Source organism: Zonotrichia leucophrys, chromosome 10, assembly GCF_028769735.1.
Source record: "Zonotrichia leucophrys gambelii isolate GWCS_2022_RI chromosome 10, RI_Zleu_2.0, whole genome shotgun sequence".
Classification (NCBI taxonomy): Eukaryota; Metazoa; Chordata; class Aves; order Passeriformes; family Passerellidae; genus Zonotrichia; species Zonotrichia leucophrys.
The window spans coordinates 19266646-19288582 of NC_088180.1; the positions used below are offsets into that span (position 1 = coordinate 19266646).

General features: G+C 49.1%; 1 protein-coding gene across 1 annotated transcript in view; it reads left to right on the top strand.

Annotated features, from left to right (window-relative positions):
- The window catches only part of PIAS1 (protein inhibitor of activated STAT 1), a 68737-nt gene that overhangs the window by 24448 nt on the left and 22352 nt on the right, over positions 1–21937 (top strand). The window contains exons 2-3 of the mRNA XM_064722383.1: positions 3188–3632; positions 20135–20219. Of these exons, the coding sequence (XP_064578453.1) occupies positions 3188–3632; positions 20135–20219 (530 nt within the window). The remainder of the gene's footprint in view (positions 1–3187; positions 3633–20134; positions 20220–21937) is intronic.

Genomic DNA, 21937 nt, shown 5'->3' on the forward strand with positions numbered 1-21937 from the left:
TGCTCTGGAGCTGGGCTGGTGTCAGATTCAGCCCTTTCCCGACCCAGAGATGGGGCAGCTGAGAGGTGGTTTAAAACTTTTATTCCATTTTCAGTCTCATGTGAAGGGTGAGACAATACAGATGTTATAATTCGCAGCATCACAATCAGCAGCCAACTATTTCCTAATTACATTTAAGTGTTTCTTGGTCTATCAGCTGTAGCCACACCATGCTGTAAATGCCTTAAAGCCAATCATCTAAAATTACCCCTTGTGAGTCCTACCACAATGCATCTTTCAAAGTTTTATCTCTCTAAAATACCTAGTTTTATTTGTAAGGCCAACCTTGGAAATTGTTTCTGGTTCTTTCAGCAACGTCTGTCCTATTTCTAAGTCAGCATTTCTTATCTCTTACGAATCCATTTCCCACAGGTTGGGCCCTGTAAACCCCGGCAGGGTTGGAGGAGGGACAGGAATTCTCCTGTTGGTGTTGTAGGAACTTTTCCCAGGGGCACCAACCCCTGGCAGTGCCCTGTGCAAGGTGGGCATGGTTTGAGGCATTGCCTCTCTGAGATGTGGATGGAAGGTTTATCTATAAATTATGGAATTATAATAAACCCACCAGGTTTACTGCTGGTTTTAGGGATGGATCTGTCAGGGCCCTGAACACTGCAAACAAAATTGTTGCTGTCCTCCTGAGCAGGAATGCGCGGGCTGGGGAAGATGTGGGGATTTTGTTTGTTTTGGGCTCTGAGCTGGCTCCAGCACGGCCCCTGCTCTCTGTGTGCTCATTCCAGCTCTCCTTTACCTTACAAATGGAAATTATCCAGCGTGGAGAGGAGCTTCTCCCTCGCCTCAGTTATTTCTTAATCCTCTCGTGCTCTTGGCGAGCTGAGTTTATCACAAAACAAGAACAGAGTGAAGCTCTGAGAGGTTCTGCCTGTTCAGGAAGTGACTCTTAATGGTGATGGCATTAAACCCTTCAGCTGTAACTACTCATTCTGTTGGAGAAGTGTTTGTATGGCATTATAAATAGTGTTTTTCCATGTTTCAAATCTATTTGTTTCACTTTCCTTTCAGCTGTCAACACTTCAGATTGGAGCTGAAATGCCTTATTCTTTTAAGACATCTTCATTTCTTACCAAGTACCTCGTCTGTTCTCATTAGTGGCTTTCTGACAGTCTCAGAGTTGAGTGTGAAGAAGGTTCTTGGGGTATTCAGGGAAATAAAATAAAACAACTCCAGTTCCATCCAAAGGGCTCGTGGAAGGCTGAAACAAGGATTTGCAGCGAGCTTCCCGAGCTGTGGTTCAGCACAGCAGAAATCTTGTGGCAAATTTGACTTCAGTGTGGCTGCTGCAAACCTCATTAAAGACATGAATCATCTCAGTTAGGGCTGTTGGATACCAGGAGCAGTTTCAGTGCAGGGAAAAGCTCCCGTGGACACCTGGGCAGGGAAGATCTGTGGCAGGTACTGAAGCTCTGAGGAGATGATGGGAGTTTGGGCTGGTTTTGTTGAAGCTAGGGGTAGCAATTTCTAATCTGGGCACTTCAGGTTTGAGAATTCATGTGGAAAAAATCAGAGCAGTGTTTGAGACCGAGCGCTTTGCACTGTTTGAAGGAGCAGAGAGGATGGGAGCATTTGTAGTCAAATTCAGAGATGTCAAATGCAAATTCTGGTTTTGGGTCTTCATCCTTCAGTGGCTGGGAAATTGCAGCGCCCTCGCTCGTGTGCTGCATTGGCTGCTTTGGTCCCAGATCCATCCATCAGGTGTTGTTTGGAATCAGATCTTCTGGGGTTCACTACAGAATATTCAGGGTTTTCCTGCAGAAGATACAGGCACATCATCAGCCTGAATTCAGTCACTTCAGTGGGTTTTAGGCATTGTATTTCTTTATGATTCCTTGGGAATCCAAACTTTTGGATCATCATTCCAGCTGGTGTCTCAGGCCTTCTGATGATGAGCAAGCCCCTGCCAAGCACTGAAATGTATTTTTCAATGAAAACCAGGCCCTGGAGTTGATTTTCTGGCTCCTGCCTGCCCAGTTGCTGCGCACTGGTGATTACTGGTTTCACTGGTTTGGGAAGTGTTTTTCTCAGTTCCGGGAGAAGTGAGCCAGGTGACAAGTTGTACCGGTGTGATTCATTGGGTCCTGTTGGGAGGCACTAAATGGCTGTGCTAATGAAGATGTTAATTAGCAGAGGGCAAAGCCCAGCTTCCCATCCAAACAGACCCGCAGCTCTGCTGGGAGAAGAGCAGAGGTGGAAGGAGAGGAAATTTCCTTTAACCCGGGAAGGTGACAAGGCTCAAACGGGATTATGTTCACTCTCCTTTTGATGCCATCGATCTCCTTTCTCTGAACGTGTGTGGGTCAGTTCTGCTGCAGGCCAGGAGCTGAGGGAGGCTGGGTGTTGTCAGTGTAAAACTGCTTTTACACCCAGCTAGAGCAAGGAAAAATCAGAGATTCTAGCAAGTGATTAACAAATAATTAGTTATAACCTTTATTTTGCACCGAGTCCTTTCCTCAGCTTTTTGCCCACCGAATGGAAATGCTTTTAAAAATCTCTCATTGCAGATTTGAAAATAAACACTGAGTGTTGTAATAACTACTGAGTATTGTATTAAATACTGAGCATTGTAGAAGGGGGCAGAGCAGGGGCACAGAGCCTTGAAAACTTAATGCTTAACGGGCTTCAAGCCCTTTCTGGTGTGTGAGGATGCTGAAGTCACCTGTTAATTCTTTGTTTTTCTTCTTTGAAGCAAATGGTTCTGAGCCTTGGTGAGGGTGCTGAATTTACCTGTTAACCCTTTGGTTTGTTTCTTTGAAGCAAATGGTTCTGAGCCTTGGGTGAGGATGCTGAAACTCACCTCTTAACCCTTTTATTTTGTTTCTGGTGAGGATACTGAAGTCACCTGTTAACCCTTTGTTTTGTTTGTGAGGGTGCCGAAAGTCACCTGTTAACTCTTTGGTTTATTTCTTTGAAGCAAATGGTTATAAGCCTTGGGTGAGGGTGCTGAATTCACCTGTTAACCCTTTGTTTTATGTCTGATGAGGATGCTGAATTCACGTGTTAACCCTTTGTTTTGTTTCTTTGAGGCAAATGGTTCTGAGCCTTGGTGAGGGTTCTAAATTCACCTGTTAACCCTCTGTTTAGTTTGTGAGGGTTCTGAATTCACCTGTTAACCCCCTGTTTTGTCTCTTTGAAGCAAATGGTTATGAGCCTTCGAGTGTCGGAGCTGCAGGTGCTGCTGGGCTACGCGGGCAGGAACAAGCACGGCCGCAAACACGAACTGCTGACCAAAGCCCTGCACCTGCTCAAGGCCGGCTGCAGCCCCGCCGTGCAGATGAAAATCAAAGAACTCTATAGGAGAAGGTTCCCGCAGAAAATCATGACGCCGGCAGAGCTGTCCATGCCCAGCGTGCACTCGGGCTCCATGCCGGCCGCGCTGTCGCCCTCCGCCATTCCACAGCTGGGCTACGACGGCCACCCCGCCACGTCCCCCCTGCTCCCCGTGTCGCTGCTGGGACCCAAACACGAACTGGAACTGCCCCACCTGGCCTCGGCCCTGCACCCCGTGCACCCCGACATCAAGCTGCAGAAACTCCCCTTTTATGACTTGTTGGACGAGCTGATCAAGCCCACCAGCCTAGGTAAGGAGAGCTCCTTTGTGCAGGCTTTGGGGGAAAATGGTCAAATTCTGCTGCTGCAGCAGCGAGGGGTTAAATATTGCATCACAGCAGTGTTTAGAGAATTGCTATTTTTGGTAACTTTTGGAACAGATTGTTCTACATGGAGAGACATCTTACCTAACACTCATTAGTTGCTTTAGCTGAGCCTCTAAATATGGTTTAAACATCCGTTATTTTAAGGGGGGGGGCTTTGAGAAAAAACAAACTAAATCTTAGAAAAAAAAAAAGGGAAAAAGAAAAAAAACAGTCTGCTTTCAGTAGTTCTTATAAACCACAGAGTTTCATTATTAAAAAAAAAAAAACCCAAAGTAAACAGAACTACCCCCAAATCCGTCAGGCTTCTAGAATGTTCTCAGCCGTGCTGGGAAGGAGTGCCAGGCTGGAAATTTGCTGGATCCATTACAGCCCAAGCACCTGAATTTAGGGTTCTTTTGCAGTTGTGGCTGCTTTCCTCGCAGCTGATTTTTGTGTGAAGGTATAAATCACTGGTGGAGCTGCTGAGGAGAATCTGCTGCTCCCAGGGCATTATGTAATGTGTGATTTTCCAGGCTCCACTTCACAGCATGGTTAACTTCTAATACTGCTCAGTATTGCCTAAACGCACCAGGGCTGGTGATTTCTGTGTGGTGGAACCTTGTGCTGGCTTGAAAGCCCAGCAAAGATTCCCTGCTGGTAGGAGGAGCAGATTGGTGAGAGGAGATCTGGGGAGAGAGGGTGGGTGAGTGCGAAGAAAAAGCCCTTTGCAGAAGAAATCCCTTGTAAACAAAGCTGAGCAGGTACTTTCCAGTGCCAGTCTGGAGGGCTGGGGGATGTGGGAGGCCTGGTGTGTGCATTTCTGAAGGATCTGGCACAGAATTTTGCATTTTTTTTTTTGCTTTAGCTGCTGTAATGGAGGGAAAAGCGGAGAGATTTTGGTAATTTGATTTTGTGGTTCAGGTGTTCTTTGCAGAGGTGCACTGTATCTGTTTAGCTTTAATCTGAGCCCTAATTGCTGAATAACCATTCCAGGCAGTGCTGGTGCTGGGAGCTAATGAGGTGCTCAGTATGTGTCTCATCATTTTACAGCAGAAATACTTCAGGAAAAGGCTGGAATTTCCACAAGGCATTCCAGGGCAGGAGTGATGGCGTGCATTTATTTATTTAGTTATTTATTTATTTATTCCTGGACGTGGGAAGAGTCCTTTGCTGTCAGCTCTGAGTGGGACAGAGCACCCCAAATGCAGGGATCTGCATTCACCCCAAATGCAGGATCTGCATTCACCCCAAATGCAGGGATCTGCATTCACCCCAAATGCAGGATCTGCATTCACCCCAAATCCTGGGATCATCATTCACCCCAAATGCAGGGATCATCATTCACCCCAAATCCTGGGATCATCATTCACCCCAAATGCAGGATCGTCATTCACCCCAAACACAGGGATCATCATTCCCCCCAAATCCTGGGACCATCATTCACCCCAAATCCTGGGACCATCATTCCCCCCAAATGCAGGGATCTGCATTCACCCCAAACACAGGGATCATCATTCCCCCCAAATCCTGGGACCATCATTCACCCCAAATCCAGGGATCTGCATTCACCCCAAATCCTGGGATCATCATTCACCCCAAATGCAGGGATCATCATTCACCCCAAATCCTGGGATCATCATTCACCCCAAATGCAGGGATCTGCATTCACCCCAAACACAGGGATCACCGTTCACTCCAAATCCTGGGATCATCATTCACCCCAAATCCTGGGACCATCATTCACCCCAAATCCTGGGATCACCGTTCACCCCAAATCCTGGGATCACCGTTCACCCCAAATCCAGGGATCATCATTCACCCCAAATGCAGGATCTGCATTCACCCCAAATGCAGGGATCTGCATTCACCCCAAATGCAGGATCTGCATTCACCCCAAATGCAGGGATCATCATTCACCCCAAATGCAGGGATCATCATTCACCCCAAATGCAGGGATCATCATTCACCCCAAATGCAGGGATCATCATTCACCCCAAATGCAGGGATCATCATTCACCCCAAATCCTGGGATCTGCATTCACCCCAAATGCAGGGATCTGCATTCACCCCAAATGCAGGGATCATCATTCACCCCAAATGCAGGGATCTGCATTCACCCCAAATCCTGGGACCATCATTCACCCCAAATGCAGGGATCATCATTCACCCCAAATGCAGGGATCATCATTCACCCCAAATCCTGGGATCATCATTCACCCCAAATGCAGGGATCATCATTCACCCCAAATGCAGGGATCTGCATTCACCCCAAATGCAGGGATCATCATTCACCCCAAATCCTGGGATCACCATTCACCCCAAATCCTGGGATCATCATTCACCCCAAATCCTGGGATCACCATTCACCCCAAATGCAGGGACCATCATTCACCCCAAATCCTGGGACCATCATTCACTCCCTGCCCGGTCCCAGGCCTCAGGAGCTGATGGACAATGGGATTTTTCTCCCCTTTGTGGAGAGTCAGGGTAAGAAAATGGAAGTGCAATTCCAAGCAGATGCCTTTGGAAGCAATCCCTGTCCTTTGTGGTAACTTCAGGAATATTTGGGGCTTGTTTTCTGTTTGTCTGAAGGAACCCTATTAAAAAGCCTTTCAGTTGAGAGTTTGGGGTTGAGCTTTGGTATCCATCAGAAAATTCTGGAATGGTTTGGGTTGGAGAGGACCTTGAAGCCCTGGGCTCTGCAGGGATCCAGGGCAGCCCCAGCTCCTCTGGGAATCCATCCCAGCCCTCCCCAGCCTCATCACTCACATTCATTTTCTCCATTTCTGCATTTTCTGATACTTTGGCTACAGAATCTGAGCTGGTTTGTGGAAGGTTTGCCCCAGATGGTCTGGGCACCCTTCTGTGTGGGTTTCCTCAAGTGTCCCGTGTGTGGGTTCCCTGGTTTGTTTTGCACTGGCAGATATTCCTGCAGCCACTCAGAGCTTGGAATGGAGCCCGTGTTTCAGCATCTCCTGCTCGCTTTTTCCCATCAGATTACTCATGGGATGGGGATAAAGGACTTTTGAATTGACTCTGCTTCCCTCCCCCACAGGGATGAACTGATGACCCAGTGTGGGGTTTGGAAGGATTCTCTGCCTGCTTGGAACAGAAGGGAAAGAAAATGTGTGTGAGAGAGAGAATTTGTGTAATTCAAACTTGACACCCTCCTGAAATGACAAAAAGTGGGCAAAGCACATCCCTGGGTGCTGGGATTGCCCCTGCTGGTTCCCAAGGGCAGGTGGCACAGCTGGGAAGGTTTGCTCCAGTTTCTGTCCCTTGGAGAGGTGATGGTGGTTGAAAAAGCAATGATCTGAGCGAGCCTCGGGGCAGGGAGGTGCCCAGCAGGGCACTTGAGCAGGCATTCTGTACCCAAATATTTCCCGTGGGTGGGTAGCACGCAGCTAATGCGAGGAACAGATAAGGAAATGAAATCTGCTAACTCTTATTTGTACCGTCAGGAACAAAAGGAGGAAACAGAAATTCTTCTATTTAAATAGAAATTCTTATATTTGACTGCAGCTCCAGCCTGGGATTCAGAGGGATGTGCTGGGCTGGCTTCATGGAATGCAGGGATTTCTCCATCCCTGGGGTTCTGGGCTGGATCCCTGAGGCTGGAGAAGCCCTCCAGGCCCAGGGTGCAGCCTTTGATCCTCACCTTGTCCCCAGCCCAGGCCCTGGGTGCCACGAGTGCTCCCTGGCCAGACAAAGAGCCATTTGTTCCTTTGCAGTGGAGCTGTTGAATTTGATCCACATTTATTAGTCACCCTCGCTGCCAAGTGCAGAGAGCATGGGGATGGGATGGGTTTGTGTCCCAGCCAGCCAGGAGAGCTCCTCGTTCTGAATTCTGTGCTTAGCCACCATTTTCAGGGATTTTTAATTTTTTAATGAGGATTTTTTTGTGCTCGGAGGAAAAAGCTGCCCACTCTGGCTCTGATGGAATGTTTGCCTTATTCCTGTGCTTCTCTGTTGTTCTCCTAATAGGATCTAAAGAGGAGAATTGAGGTTGTTTGTCAAGTGAAGCTGCAGCTCTCCCTTAATTCCCCCATTTCCAGCCCCCAGAGCACAGACATTGCTAATTGGTTGTTTTTTAAGCACATTTTCTAAAAGTAACTCCTAACACACAGATAAGATCTCTTTTGTGTGCTGAAATGTGTTTGCTGTGAGTAGCAGGGCCCAGAATTTGCCAGATTATTGTGGAAGGGACATGAGATAGTTAAGCACCATCTTAAAAATGCCTCTTGTTCCAGCAAATGTCATTCCTAATTGCTGGAGCTGTGTAGTTGTTCCAAAAAACATTTTAACTGGCTTAGGGGTCTTTACTTACCTGTAAGGGAAATGAAGCTGTTTTATTTATTTTTTTTTTCCAATTGAAAGGATTAAAGAGGCTGTGAGCTCTCCTCCTGTTTAAAATCAGTCCAAATGGCACAAGGATCATCCTCGTGCAGTTTATTTGCTGTGCTCCATCTCTCAGTGATACAAACACAGCGCTGGCAGTTGGAGCTGAGCCAGAAAAAGGAGAATTTTTACCTGCAGCCTCCTGGAAGGAAGAGGCACAGATCAGTGATTATCCCTGAGAGGCAGCAGAATTCCAGCTCTGTCAGAGCCCCCATTAAAGCACTCTGGATGGAGGGCTGGGGTTAATTCCTGCAGTTGTGTGCTCTGCTGGCAGGATTTCTGCAGGCAGCACCGTTTCCCCCTCACGGTTGGTTCCCACCCTGCCTTTGTGCCTTGCACTCGCCGTGGGTTTTCCTGTGGGCAATCAGAGCCACAGCCAGGCCTTGCAGCTGAGCTGCCTCAAATCTTGAGGGTGCCTGTGGTTCAGGGTGCAGCCATTGAACAATTCAACAATTCAGTGCACGACAGAGCCGGGCTGGAACCCACCAAAGTTTTGTTTGGCAAGAATTTCTCCTTTTTCTCTATCAGCGAGCTGATCTCGTGCTCCGTGCAATTGCTATTATGGTTTATATGAAAGTCACGCTTTTACTGTCTGCTGTGTTTATTATTTTTTTGAAATGTACTTTGTGGGAGGAAGTTCAACAAAACACTAAATTCTCAACTCAGCTTTGAGTTCTCTGACTTCCGGCCCTGCAGCTTTGAACTGTGCAAGAACGGGGTGAAATATTGGCTCTGTGCTGGGGCTGACTGGAATTACAGCACTTTTGGGGTTCTTTAGTTGGGTTTGCATGTGCTGGGCCCCAGCTTGAGCTTTCCACAGTTGAGAGTTTCTTCTGAGAGAGCTTTAAGCAAATGGGTAACTCCTAAAAAAAGGGTTTATTCAGGTTTTCTTCAGCTGATTGCTCAATCTCCTTGTGTGTGGAGCTGAGGGCAGTGAGGTTTCAGGACATGGATGTTCCAGGACATGGATGTCCAAGATTCCAGGACATGGATGTCCAAGATTCCAGGACATGGATGTCCCAGGATTCCAGGACATGGATGTTCCAGGCCCTGGATGTCCCCAAGATTCCAGGCCCTGACAGGACAGGGATGTCCCCAAGGTTCCAGGCCCTGGATGTCCCCAAGATTCCAGGACATGGATGTCCCCAAGATTCCAGGACATGGATGTCCCAGGATTCCAGGACATGGATGTTCCAGGATTCCAGGACATGGATGTTCCAGGACATGGATGTCCAAGATTCCAGGACATGGATGTCCCCAAGATTCCAGGACATGGATGTTCCAGGACATGGATGTTCCAGGACATGGATGTCCAGGATTCCAGGACATGCATGTCCCAGGATTCCAGGACATGGATGTTCCAGGACATGGATGTTCCAGGACATGGATGTCCAGGATTCCAGGACATGGATGTTCCAGGACATGGATGTCCAAGATTGCAGGACATGGATGTCCAAGGTTCCAGGACATGGATGTCCGCAAGATTCCAGGCCCTGACAGGACAGGGATATCCCCAAGGTTCCAGGACATGGATGTCCCAAGATTCCAGGACATGGATGTCCCCAAGATTCCAGGCCCTGACAGGACAGGGATGTCCCCAAGATTCCAGGCCCTGACAGGACAGGGATGTCCCCAAGGTTCCAGGACATGGATGTCCAAGGTTCCAGGCCCTGGATGTCCCCAAGATTCCAGGCCCTGACAGGACAGGGATGTCCCCAAGATTCCAGGCCCTGGATGTCCCCAAGGTTCCAGGCCCTGACAGGACAGGGATGTCCCCAAGGTTCCAGGACATGGATGTCCCAAGATTCCAGGCCCTGACAAAGTTTCCAGGCCCTCTAAAGGACTTTTTTTGGACATGGATGTCCAAGATTCCAGGACATGGATGTCCCCAAGATTCCAGGACATGGATGTCCCCAAGATTCCAGGACATGGATGTCCCCAAGGTTCCAGGACATGGATGTCCAAGATTGCAGGACATGGATCTCCAAGATTCCAGGCCCTGGATGTCCCCAAGATTCCAGGCCCTGACAGGACAGGGATGTCCCCAAGATTCCAGGACATGGATGTCCCCAAGATTCCAGGCCCTGACAGGACAGGGATGTCCCCAAGGTTCCAGGCCCTGGATGTCCCCAAGATTCCAGGCCCTGACAGGACAGGGATGTCCCCAAGGTTCCAGGCCCTGGATGTCCAAGATTCCAGGCCCTGACAAAGTTTCCAGGCCCTCTAAAGGACTTTTTTTGGACATGGATGTCCAAAGTTTCCAGGCCCTGACAGGGCATGGATGTTTCCAGACATGGCTGGAACAGAGCTGGGAATCACAGAGAATATAAAATATCCTGAGTTAGGACAAACAAGGGACAAACCCCATCTCCCTGGCCCAGCAATCCCATCTTGTGCCTGAGGAAAAAGCTTTTCTTGTTGAGAGAAAAACTTCTTCAGAGCAGGGATGTGGCAGTGCTGGCTTTGTGCTGCTCCTTTGGTGCTTTTAGCAATAAAAGTTAAAATATGGAAGCTGAAAGCAGCATTGGAGTTGTGGGATGGAGTTCAGGTGTCTGAAGGAACCAAGGGGCTGGATTTGAGCAAGGAGGATCCTGTGGTGTTCCTTCCCTCTGGAAAATGCTGGGTCAGGTGAGATCCAGGGCCTGATCTTCCTGCAGGCCTTCAGGAATGCTCCACCCCATGAGTGATTTAAAGAATGAATAATCCCACATAAATGTCTGTCCAATTGCACATAACTTCCAGCTGATCTCTTCTGTCTTGTGTTTATACAACATATCAGAAAGAGTTATAAAATCCATAATATTTATGGATTAATTGTAGCCCTTGGAGTATTTCCAGGCTATTTTCATATATATCTTTAGGCACAATTTCAAATCAGCTCCTTCACATCTCTTCACTCCCTTCCTTTCCCACCCCCAGGGTGGCTCTGCCTGTTCCTCCTGAGGATTAACTGTGAGTTGGACAGAATTTAAGATGGATTTGAGGGGATGAGTGCAGCAGCTGGCCAGAGCCAGGCTCAGTTTGTGCCCTGCTCCCAGGTGGGCAGCGTGGCCCTGGCACTTTGCTCTGCTCAGGGTGTCACTGTGGGGGTGCCAGCAGGGCAGGAAGGATTTGGGTGTTCACTAAAACGCTTCCCCTCAAGGGGTTTTGAAGGGTTTGGAGAGGTCAGGGGTGCAGCAGCCGTTGTGATAATTGGAATGGAGCAGAATGGCCAAGGTGGGACAGAAAGCAGCAGGAATTGGGGATTTCTCTTGGCTCTGGAGCTCAGATCTCCTGGATCCCACAGCCTGTGTAGGGCATGGCTGAGGGGTGTTGGGTGTTGGATTGTGGGGTGCAGAGCCCTGCTTTGGCATGGGCTGGGCTGAGGGGAGTCAGGTGTGGGATTGTGGGGTGCAGAGCCCTGTTTGGCATGGGTTGGGATGGATTTAGTGATGGCTGAGGGGTGTTGGGAGTTGGATTGTGGGGTGCAGAGCCCTGTTTGGCATGGGCTGGGCTGAGGGGTGTTGGGTGTTGGATTGTGGGGTGCAGAGCCCTGTTTGCCATGGGCTGGGATGGATTTAGTGATGGCTGAGGGGTGTCAGGTGTTGGATTGTGGGGTGCAGAGCCCTGTTTGGCATGGGCTGGGCTGGATTTAGTGATGGCTGAGGGGTGTTGGGTGTTGGATTTTGGGGTGCAGAGCCCTGTTTGGCATGACTGGGATGGATTTAGTGAGATGCATGGCTGAGGGATGCCAGGTGTTGGATTGTGGGGTGCAGAGCCCTGTTTGGCATGACTGGGATGGATTTAGTGATGGCTGAGGGGTGTCAGGTGTTGGATTTTGGGGTGCAGAGCCCTGTTTGGCATGGGCTGGGCTGGATTTAGTGAGAGGCATGGCTGAGGGATGCCAGGTGTGGGATTGTGGGGTGCAGAGCCCTGCTTTGGCATGGGCTGGGCTGGATTTAGTGAGATGCATGGCTGAGGGATGCCAGGTGTTGGATTTTGGGGTGCAGAGCCCTGTTTGGCATGGGCTGGGCTGGATTTAGTGATGGCTGAGGGGTGTTGGGTGTTGGATTGTGGGGTGCAGAGCCCTGTTTGGCATGGGCTGGATGGATTTAGTGATGGCTGAGGGGTGTCAGGTATTGGATTGTGGGGTGCAGAGCCCTGTTTGGCATGGGCTGGGCTGAGGGGAGTCAGGTGTGGGATTGTGGGGTGCAGAGCCCTGTTTGGCATGACTGGGATGGATTTAGTGAGATGCATGGCTGAGGGGTGTCAGGTGTTGGATTGTGGGGTGCAGAGCCCTGCTTTGGCATGGGCTGGGCTGGATTTAGTGAGAGGCATGGCTGAGGGGTGTCAGGTATTGGATTTTGGGGTGCAGAGCCCTGTTTGGCATGACTGGGCTGAGGGGTAGTCAGGTGTGGATTGTTGGGGTGCAGAGCCCTGTTTGGCATGGGCTGGGCTGGATTTAGTGATGGCTGAGGGGTGTCAGGTGTGGGATTGTGGGGTGCAGAGCCCTATTTGGCATGAATGGGATGGATTTAGTGAGATGCATGGCTGAGGGATGCCAGGTGTTGGATATTGGGGTGCAGAGCCCTGTTTGGCATGACTGGGATGGATTTAGTGATGGCTGAGGGGTGCCAGGTGTTGGATTTTGGGGTGCAGAGCCCTGTTTGGCATGACTGGGATGGATTTAGTGATGGCTGAGAGGATCTGGCTGCTCCCAGCCCCATCCTGCTCGCTCCAGCTGCATTTAATGCAGCAGGAAATGCAGGAGTAGGGGGTGTGGGCTGGAAGTGCTGCTGCTTCCAGAAGATTCCAGAGCTGGGGGCTCAGGGGCAGGGAGTGTTGGTGTGTAAATAAACACTGGGTTACAGGGAAACTCCAGAATTTGGGGTGGCTTTAAAGGCCATCCCGAGATTGATGCCTCAGGTTTGGATTTTCTATTTTTCACATTCTGTGCTGCTTTAGTGGGTGGGTCTGGGTTCACATGAGGGATGCTGAGCTCTGTGCACAGAGCAGGGACACAAAACAATCCCTGCCCCAGCTGGCACCAAGCACAAATGCCCCAAATCTCAGCCCAGAGCACAAACCCCGTGGGCTGCAGAGAGAAAAACAAGCAGGGTGGGACTGCCTGGGCTAAGCTGGGATGGGACAATGAACTGCAAGGTGCAAATGGAGCAGAGCTGATCCCAGGGACAGAGCCCGTGCCCCTCGTGCATTTTGGGGCCATTTTGGTTCATCTTGGGTGCAGCCCTGGCTGGGCTCTGGTGCTGCCCAAGGTGCATCCATGGAGGAGATGCTGGGAATGAATCCCTGCTTTGTTCTGGAGCTCTGCCCAGCTCTGCTCCAGCTCAGCCCAAGGCACCAAGATGAGCTCCTCCATCAAGGTGGGTTTTCCTCTCCCAAATCCCCTTGGATTGAGCTTCCCCACTGCTCCAGCACAGCCTTGGCTGCTGCTCCAGGGGCAGCTGGGGAATATCCATGTCTGGGGTGTCCTGGCCTTCCTGCCCTGCAGCAGGCTTTGCACTCAAACCTCTCTGAATTCTGCTGTGTTCCCATCTGAGCACAGTTTTGGTCCGGTTGGGAGGTGGAGGTGAAATTTTCAGCAGTGATATTTGATCGAGGGTTGGACATAAATTGATAAAATGCCTTGTGTTGTTTAAAGGAAAAGCAAAATGAGGCATCTCACCTGTCTGGGGAGGGGAAACAAGAACTGGGGAATGTCCTGAGCTGGGAGCAGACACCCCAAAATCCCCCTGTGCATCCCTGAGCTGGGAGCAGACACCCAAATCCCTGAGAGCATCCCTGAGCTGGAACAGACACCCAAAATCCCCCTGTGCATCCTGAGAGCATCCCTGAGCTGGGAGCAACACCCAAAATCCCCTGTGCATCCCTGAGCTGGGAGCAGACACCCCAAAATCCCCCTGTGCATCCCTGAGAGCATCCCTGAGCTGGGGACACCCCAAAATCCCCCTGTGCATCCCTGAGCTGGGAGCAGACACCCCAAAATCCCCCTGTGCATCCCTGAGAGCATCCCTGAGCTGGGAGCAGACACCCCAAAATCCCCCTGTGCATCCCTGAGAGCATCCCTGAGCTGGGAGCAGACACCCCAAAATCCCCCTGTGCATCCCTGAGAGCATCCCTGAGCTGGGAGCAGACACCCCAAAATCCCCCTGTGCATCCTGAGCTGGAGGGACACCAAAACCCCCTGTGCATCCCTGAGAGCATCCCTGAGCTGGGAGCAGACACCCCAAAATCCCCCTGTGCATCCCTGAGCTGGGAGCAGACACCCCAAAATCCCCCTGTGCATCCCAATATCCCTGCAGTTGTTGGGAATGTGCCCATTCCCTGGGGAGCTGTCCCAGTCCCCCCCAGCCCTGGGGGAAAATCCTGTCCTGATTCCCATCCCAAACCCCAGCCCAGCTTCCCTCCTTCCCTGGGCACGCGAGGAACCTGCAAATTCCATGAGGAGTTATGGAAGCCCCAGGAAATTCCACATTTCTGGGTAATATTTGGACAAATTCAGCTAATCCAGCCCATTAATTAGTGACTAACCAATTGGGCATCTCTTGTTTTTCTTCCAGCATGCAGCAAAAGTTTCCTCTGCTCCTCATCCTCTTCCTTACAGCTCTTTTTGCCTTTGGAAATAAACACAATTATTGGGAATCATTGGGAATGGGCCCATGTAAGGATATCTTAGATAATTCTCATGTAAAGTGCAAGTTTAATTTTAGTGCAAGCCTTTCTTTAACACATTCCCTTCAGCATTTAATAATTGGTGATGCTGGTGGGAAGATGAACCTCAGTTCATGGGTGCTTGGGAATCATCACCACCACAACTCCACCATCCCAAAAAATTCCTGAAGGATTGGAAGGCGTCTGTGCCTGAGTGGAAATTCAGAGTGGCTTTTTCTCAAGACAGCAAGAGGGATTTTACTGCAGAAAGATTGTGTGGCTATTTTTAGCCCTGGGTACTGGTGAGGTGGAACAGAATATTTTTAGAGCTGTAGAAAATGCAGCCACTCAAGCTGGGTTCTTTTTTCACACTGGTGCTGGAGGGGTTTTCCAAAATAAAGAGCAGAATTAGTAGAAAATGGCTTTTCTGTGCCATTTTTATTTATTAAATAGGTGATCGGTGGATATACATGTATATTTTTATATATACACATACATATACAGTGGCTATTTATATTATTTATTTATATTTATATTTATATTTATATTTATATTTATATTTATATTTATATTTATATTTATATTTATTTATTTTATTTATTTTATATTTATATTTATATTATTTATATTTATATTCCTATACAATTTTAAGTGGTTTGATCCTGTGAATACCATGCATTAAAACAGTTTTCCCTCAAATTTTGGGAACTTTTTACCTCAGTGTTTTAAGGAAATCCACAACCAGCAAGGTATAATTTTGGCCCTCAGTTAATCTGTACCAATCTGGATCATTCCTGGAGTGAGGTAAGCCTGGAATAATGCAGGAAATGTTGGTGAAATTAGGAAAAGAAAAGTTTGGGAGAAGAAACTCTGCAACTTTTTTAGGCATTTTGACTTTTCCAAACTCTTGTTGCATTCACAGTACAAAAGAAAATGTTTTGATATTTAATAAATCATAGTTCTGGAAAAGAAACAACGAACCCAACCCCCCAGAAACATTCCTGGCATCTTTCTGAAGAATGTCCATATTAACTCTGTTGTCCTGGCTTGATTCCAGCGTTATTGGATTATAAATTCTATTTCCATCCTCTTGGTTTTCAATTGCAGATCTATTTTTACCTTTCTTTTGTTAAATAATAATTGTTGTTTGCAGGGCACAGTTGTGTTTGTAGCCATCAGAATGATTTTTTTTTTTTGGTCTAAAACTATATTTTTCTAGTTTAGTCATCCTCCAGAACTTCTAAAAGTAAATTATGTGCCAGGATCTGTTTGGTGTTTTAAACAGAGCAGATGAATTAACAGAAATCTGTCAGCTTTTCTGCACCCTGAAATTCCAAATTCCCAATGTTCCTGCCTTGGAGAGTCTCAGATCTTTGGGAACAGAGGAGTTGGAGGCAGAGACAACCACAGAAATTTGGATTTTAGGGGAACAGCTGCTCGGTGTTTAATGTGGTTTGGTGGGATCTTCACGCATCGTTTGTGGGGTGAGCAGATCTGGAACGGGCTGGATGTGGGCATAGAAAGGTGATCAGGGAGAAGATGAGAGAAAACCACCCAGAAAAATCAGATTTTGTGTCTTTTTTAGAGGCAGCTGCGCCTCCAGGGCAGAGCAGTGTCCTGGGAGGGGCTGAGGAGCCCTGACCATGACTGAGCTGTGGTTCCAGGGAGCTCCCGTGCCCGCTCTGCTCCCTCTGGCTGCAGTTTGGAAATGTTTTGTTTGCCTTTTGGAGCATCTCTGCCTCGTGAACAGCTTCTATTTGCCTTCCCTGGTGCAGTCTGGCCCTGCTCCCCTGGCAGTCACAGCGAGGGCTGGGGAGAGGGGAGGCAGGGCTGGGGAGAGGGGAGGCAGGGCTGGGGAGAGGGGAGGCAGGGCTGCGCTCTGGGAGCAGGGATCCAGCAGGGATCCAGCAGGGAGCAGGGATCCAGCAGGGATCAGGGATCCAGCAGGGATTGGGGATCCAGCAGGGATCAGGGATCCAGCAGGGATCCAGCAGGGATCCAGCAGGGATCCAGCAGGGATCCAGCAGGGATCCAGCAGGGATCCAGCAGGGATCAGGGATCCAGCAGGGATCCAGCAGGGATCCAGCAGGGATCAGGGATCCAGCAGGGATCCAGCAGGGATCAGGGTTTGCTCACAGGCGCTGGGACACAGGCAGTGAGTACAAAATTCCAGGAGGGTTTGGGTTGGAGGGGAGCTGAAATCCCACCCCCATCCCATGGATCCCATCCCATCCCATCCCATGGATCCCATCCCATCCATCCCATGGATCCCATCCCATCCCATCCCATGGATCCCATCCCATCCCATCCCATCCCATGGATCCCATCCCATTCCTTGGATCCCATCCCATCCTGTCCCATTGCTTGGATCCCATCCCATCCTATGGATCCCATCCCCATCCCATCCCATCCCCATCCCATGGATCCCATCCCATCCCATCCCATCCCATCCATCCCATCCATCCCATCCCATCCCATCCCATCCCATGCATCCCATCCCATCCCATGGATCCCATCCCATCCCATCCATGGATCCCATCCCATCCCATCCCATCCATCCCATGGATCCCATCCATCCCATCCCATCCCATCCCATCCCATCCCATGGATCCCATCCCATCCCATCCCATCCTATGGATCCCATCTCATCCCTTCCCATCCCATGGATTCTGTCCCATCTTATGGATCCCATGGATCCTACCCCTATCCCATCCCCATCCCATAGATCTCATCCCATCTCATCCCATGGATCCCATCCCATCCCATCCCATCCCATTCCTTGGATCCCATCCCATCCCATGGATCCCATCCTATGGATCCCATGGATCCCATCCCCATCTCATCCCCATCCCATCCCATATCCCATCCCATATCCCATCCCATCCCATCCCCACACTCTTCACTATCCCAGGCTGTTCCAAGCCTTGTTCCTTGGACGTTCCAGGGATCCAGGGAGTTTCTGTGGGAATTCCATCCCAGCCCCTCCCCACAGTCCCAGGCAGGAATCCCTTCCCAAATCCCATCCGAGCCCATTTCCTGGCCACTTTAACCCATCCCCTGTCCTGTCACTCCCTTTCCCAGTCTGCTCTCTGAGGCTGCAGCAGTGACTGCACAAACACACTGAAAACACAAAACAATCCCACAAATCTCAAGAAAAACCTCAGAGGCCTTTTTGAATTCAGGTTTTGGTTCAGGCAGGGCCTTTCTGAGGTTTTGTGTCCTGGCACAGCTCCTGAGGGGAGCTGGGGCAGGGAAAGCTCCCATGGCAGCACTCAGGGATCTCCTTCCCCATTTTCTCCCAAATTAAAGTAGAAATGCTTTAATCTGACCAATACAACAGTTGGATGTTAGGAAATATTCCTTTCCTGGGAGAGTGGATAAGGGTTGGAACAGCTTTCCCAGGGAAGTGTGGAATCACCATCCCTGGCAGGGCTCAAAATCCAATTTTGATTTAATTGCCAAGGTGCTCTTCAGTCAGGAGTTGAACCTGGTGAATTTTGAGGTCTTTTCCAACCTTAGCAACTCAGTGATTCTGTGAATATGGAAGTTCAAACCCCACTTTTCACATCACTGTTAGTAAAAATAAATCTGTTACCAGCATGAGCAGAGGAAAAGGGATTGAATTTCAGAACCTTTGGTCCAAACTTTATTTTGCTCTTGCACACAGTTCCAGTTCCTCCCTTTTGCCCATTTCCCCGATGGATTCCCTAAATTAGAGCTACTGCAAAAAGGTGGGAAGGGGAAAACTTGGGAAATCCAAGGAATTTTGGTAGCTGCTGGTTGGCTTCTCTAGATAATTGAGCTTTAAATGAAGGTGGCATTCGTTAAATAGTCAGCAGTTCTTAATTAGTGAAGTGCTGCAGTTCACACCAAAGGTTCCCAAAAACCTTCCTGAACTTTTGTAATAAAGCCAAAATTGACAATTTCCAGGCTAAAGCAAATAATACCTGGGAGAAAAACCAACCCAGCAGAAAAAGCCATGGAAAAGCAGGAAATAACAACTGGAATCCCCTCATTTCTCTGCAGTGCATGAGCTTGGCTAATTCAGCTTTTGTTAATTAGAGTTTGTAATTGTGATCTTGCCATTTATAGCTAAAAATAGGTGTCAGATTCTATGGAAGAGCAAATGTGAAAGCAGATTTTCATTGTTAATTGTATACATTGTGTCTGTTTCCTGCAGACATTGGATGCAGGAAATGTATGCATTTCAGAAGCTGAGTTATTTATAAAACTTAATTCTTTCCCAAGGATTCCAAGCAGCAGCTTCATGTCCCTGTTCCTGCTCATGCACAGCAGCAAATCATGGGATCAGTGAAGGATTTTGGAGCTGTGTGATGCAGGAAAGAGAAAAAAATGGAATTTTGGGAGGTCCCTGCTGTAATATTTACACTCAGTGTCTTTGCTATTGTTGGTTCCAGCCCACCACACGCTGCTTGGAGCAAAATCTCAATTCTCACCCTGAAATACTCACTCAGCTGTCACTCAGGGATGAGTCAAGAATGCATTATAGTAAACCAAAAAATGGGAAATTTATCCAGTGTTTAGTGCACTGATAATTACACTGATTTATTCAGAATAATTGTATTATAGAATATTGATTCAGAACTTACAAATTTATTCAGAACTTAGAAAATCATGAAGAATAATGGGATTGAAGTGCAACTTACAGGCAGCTTTTCATTGGCTGTGTGTTGGTGAGTGTGTGGAACCATTCTCTGGGGAGATGATGCTTTCTTTCACTTTATGATTTAAAAACCTCTTTCATTGCTGCAGTGGCCCTGGGAAGGGCTGTGTTTTAGCTAACCCCACTATTTTAGGGATATTTAACATTGGTTTCCAGCAGGAGCATTTCACTCCTGAGCACTGTTTGGTTCTGGAGTGGCACAGAGTGGGAAGGCTTTAAAATCAGATTTTATGGCTGCAGATCTCACCAGTTCTTGGCTGATTCTGGATCTGTTTGGTGCATGGAAGTCCAAAAAGCATCCTAGTGAAATGTGAGCTGTCCCACGTGTTGTGTTCAGCCCCTCGGTGAACTTTGACGGGCCGAGCCCGATCCGGTGCGTGGAGGGAAATAAAAAAGAGATGGATGAGAAATCCTCAGATGTATTTTAATTTATATCAGAGCACGTTTGACATGAAATTACAGCGATAAAAAGCCTTGATTTGCCTCAGCTCTGCTGTTATCTCCAGCCCCATTTTAATGTGCGCTTTATAGGCACATAAAGTTTGTTCATTGTATTTTTATTTACAGGAGGCTTCCAATGGCAACTTCCTCAAAAGCTCTTCAGAGCCAGATGTGTCTGATGCTGCTGGAGTTTACAAAAAAAGTGTGTTCTGACTGGGTGTAATTATTTCCTGCTTGTCCTGGCTGCTTTTTGATGCTCTCTGCTCTCTTGCAGCCTCAGATAACAGCCAGAGGTTTCGAGAAACCTGCTTTGCCTTCGCGCTGACGCCGCAGCAAGTGCAGCAGATCAGCAGCTCCATGTGAGTGGGCTCCAGCAGCCCTGAAATGCAGATAACCCACCCCAACCCCACCCAGCAGCCCTGAAATGCAAATAACCCACCCCAACCCCACTGAGCAGCCCTGAAATCCAAATAACCCACCCCAAACCCACCCAGCCCTGAAATCCAAATAACCCACCCCAAACCCACTGAGCAGCCCTGAAATCCAAATAACCCACACAGCCTTCCATAGCCCCCCTCAGCAGCCTTGAAATGCAAATAGCCCACCCCAAACCCACCCAGCCCTGAAATCCAGATAACCCACCCCAAACCCACCCAGCCCTCCATAGCCCCACTCAGCAGCCCTGAAATCCAAATAACCCACCCCAATCCCACCCAGCCCTGAAATCCAAATAACCCACCCAGCTTTTTCCATAGCCCCACTCACAGCCCTGAAATGCAAATAACCCACCCCAAACCCACTGAGCAGCCCTGAAATCCAAATAACCCACCCAGCCCTGAAATCCAAATAACCCACCCCAAACCCACTGAGCAGCCCTGAAATCCAAATAACCCACCCCAATCCCACTCAGCAGCCCTGAAATCCAAATAACCCACCCCAAACCCACTGAGCAGCCCTGAAATCCAAATAACCCACCCCAAACCCACCCAGCCCTGAAATGCAGATAATCCACCCCAAACCCACCCAGCCCTGAAATCCAAATAACCCACCCCAAACCACCAGCCTTCCATAGCCCCACTCACAGCCCTGAAATCCAAATAACCCACCCCAAACCCACCCAGCCTTCCATAGCCCCACTGAGCAGCCCTGAAATCCAAATAACCCACCCCAAACCCACTGAGCAGCCCTGAAATGCAGATAACCCACCCCAAACCCACTGAGCAGCCCTGAAATCCAAATAACCCACCCCAAACCCCCCAGCCCTGAAATCCAAATAACCCACCCCAACCCCACTCAGCAGCCCAGAAATCCAAATAACCCACCCAAACCCACTGAGCAGCCCTGAAATGCAGATAACCCACCCCAGCCTTCCATAGCCCCACTCAGCAGCCCTGAAATCCAAATAACCCACCCCAACCCCACTGAGCAGCCCTGAAATCCAAATAACCCACCCCAAACCCACCCAGCCCTGAAATCCAAATAACCCACCCCAAACCCACCCAGCCCTGAAATCCAAATAACCCACCCCAACCTCACCCAGCCTTCCACAGCCCCACTCACAGCCCTGAAATGCAAATAACCCACCCCAAACCCACCCAGCCCTGAAATCCAAATAACCCACCCCAAACCCACTGAGCAGCCCTGAAATCCAAATAACCCACCCAGCTTTTTCCATAGCCCCACTCAGCAGCCCTGAAATCCAAATAACCCACCCCAAACCCACTGAGCAGCCCTGAAATCCAAATAACCCACCCCAACCCCACTGAGCAGCCCTGAAATCCAAATAACCCACCCCAACCCCACTGAGCAGCCCTGAAATGCAGATAACCCACCCCAAACCCACCCAGCCCTGAAATCCAGATAATCCACCCCAACCCCACTGAGCAGCCCTGAAATCCAAATAACCCACCCCAACCTTCCATAGCCCCGTTCAGCAGCCCTGAAATCCAAATAACCCACCCAAACCCACCAGCCCTGAAATGCAAATAACCCACCCCAACCCCACTCAGCCCTGAAATCCAAATAACCCATCCCAAACCCACTGAGCAGCCCTGAAATCCAAATAACCCACCCCAAA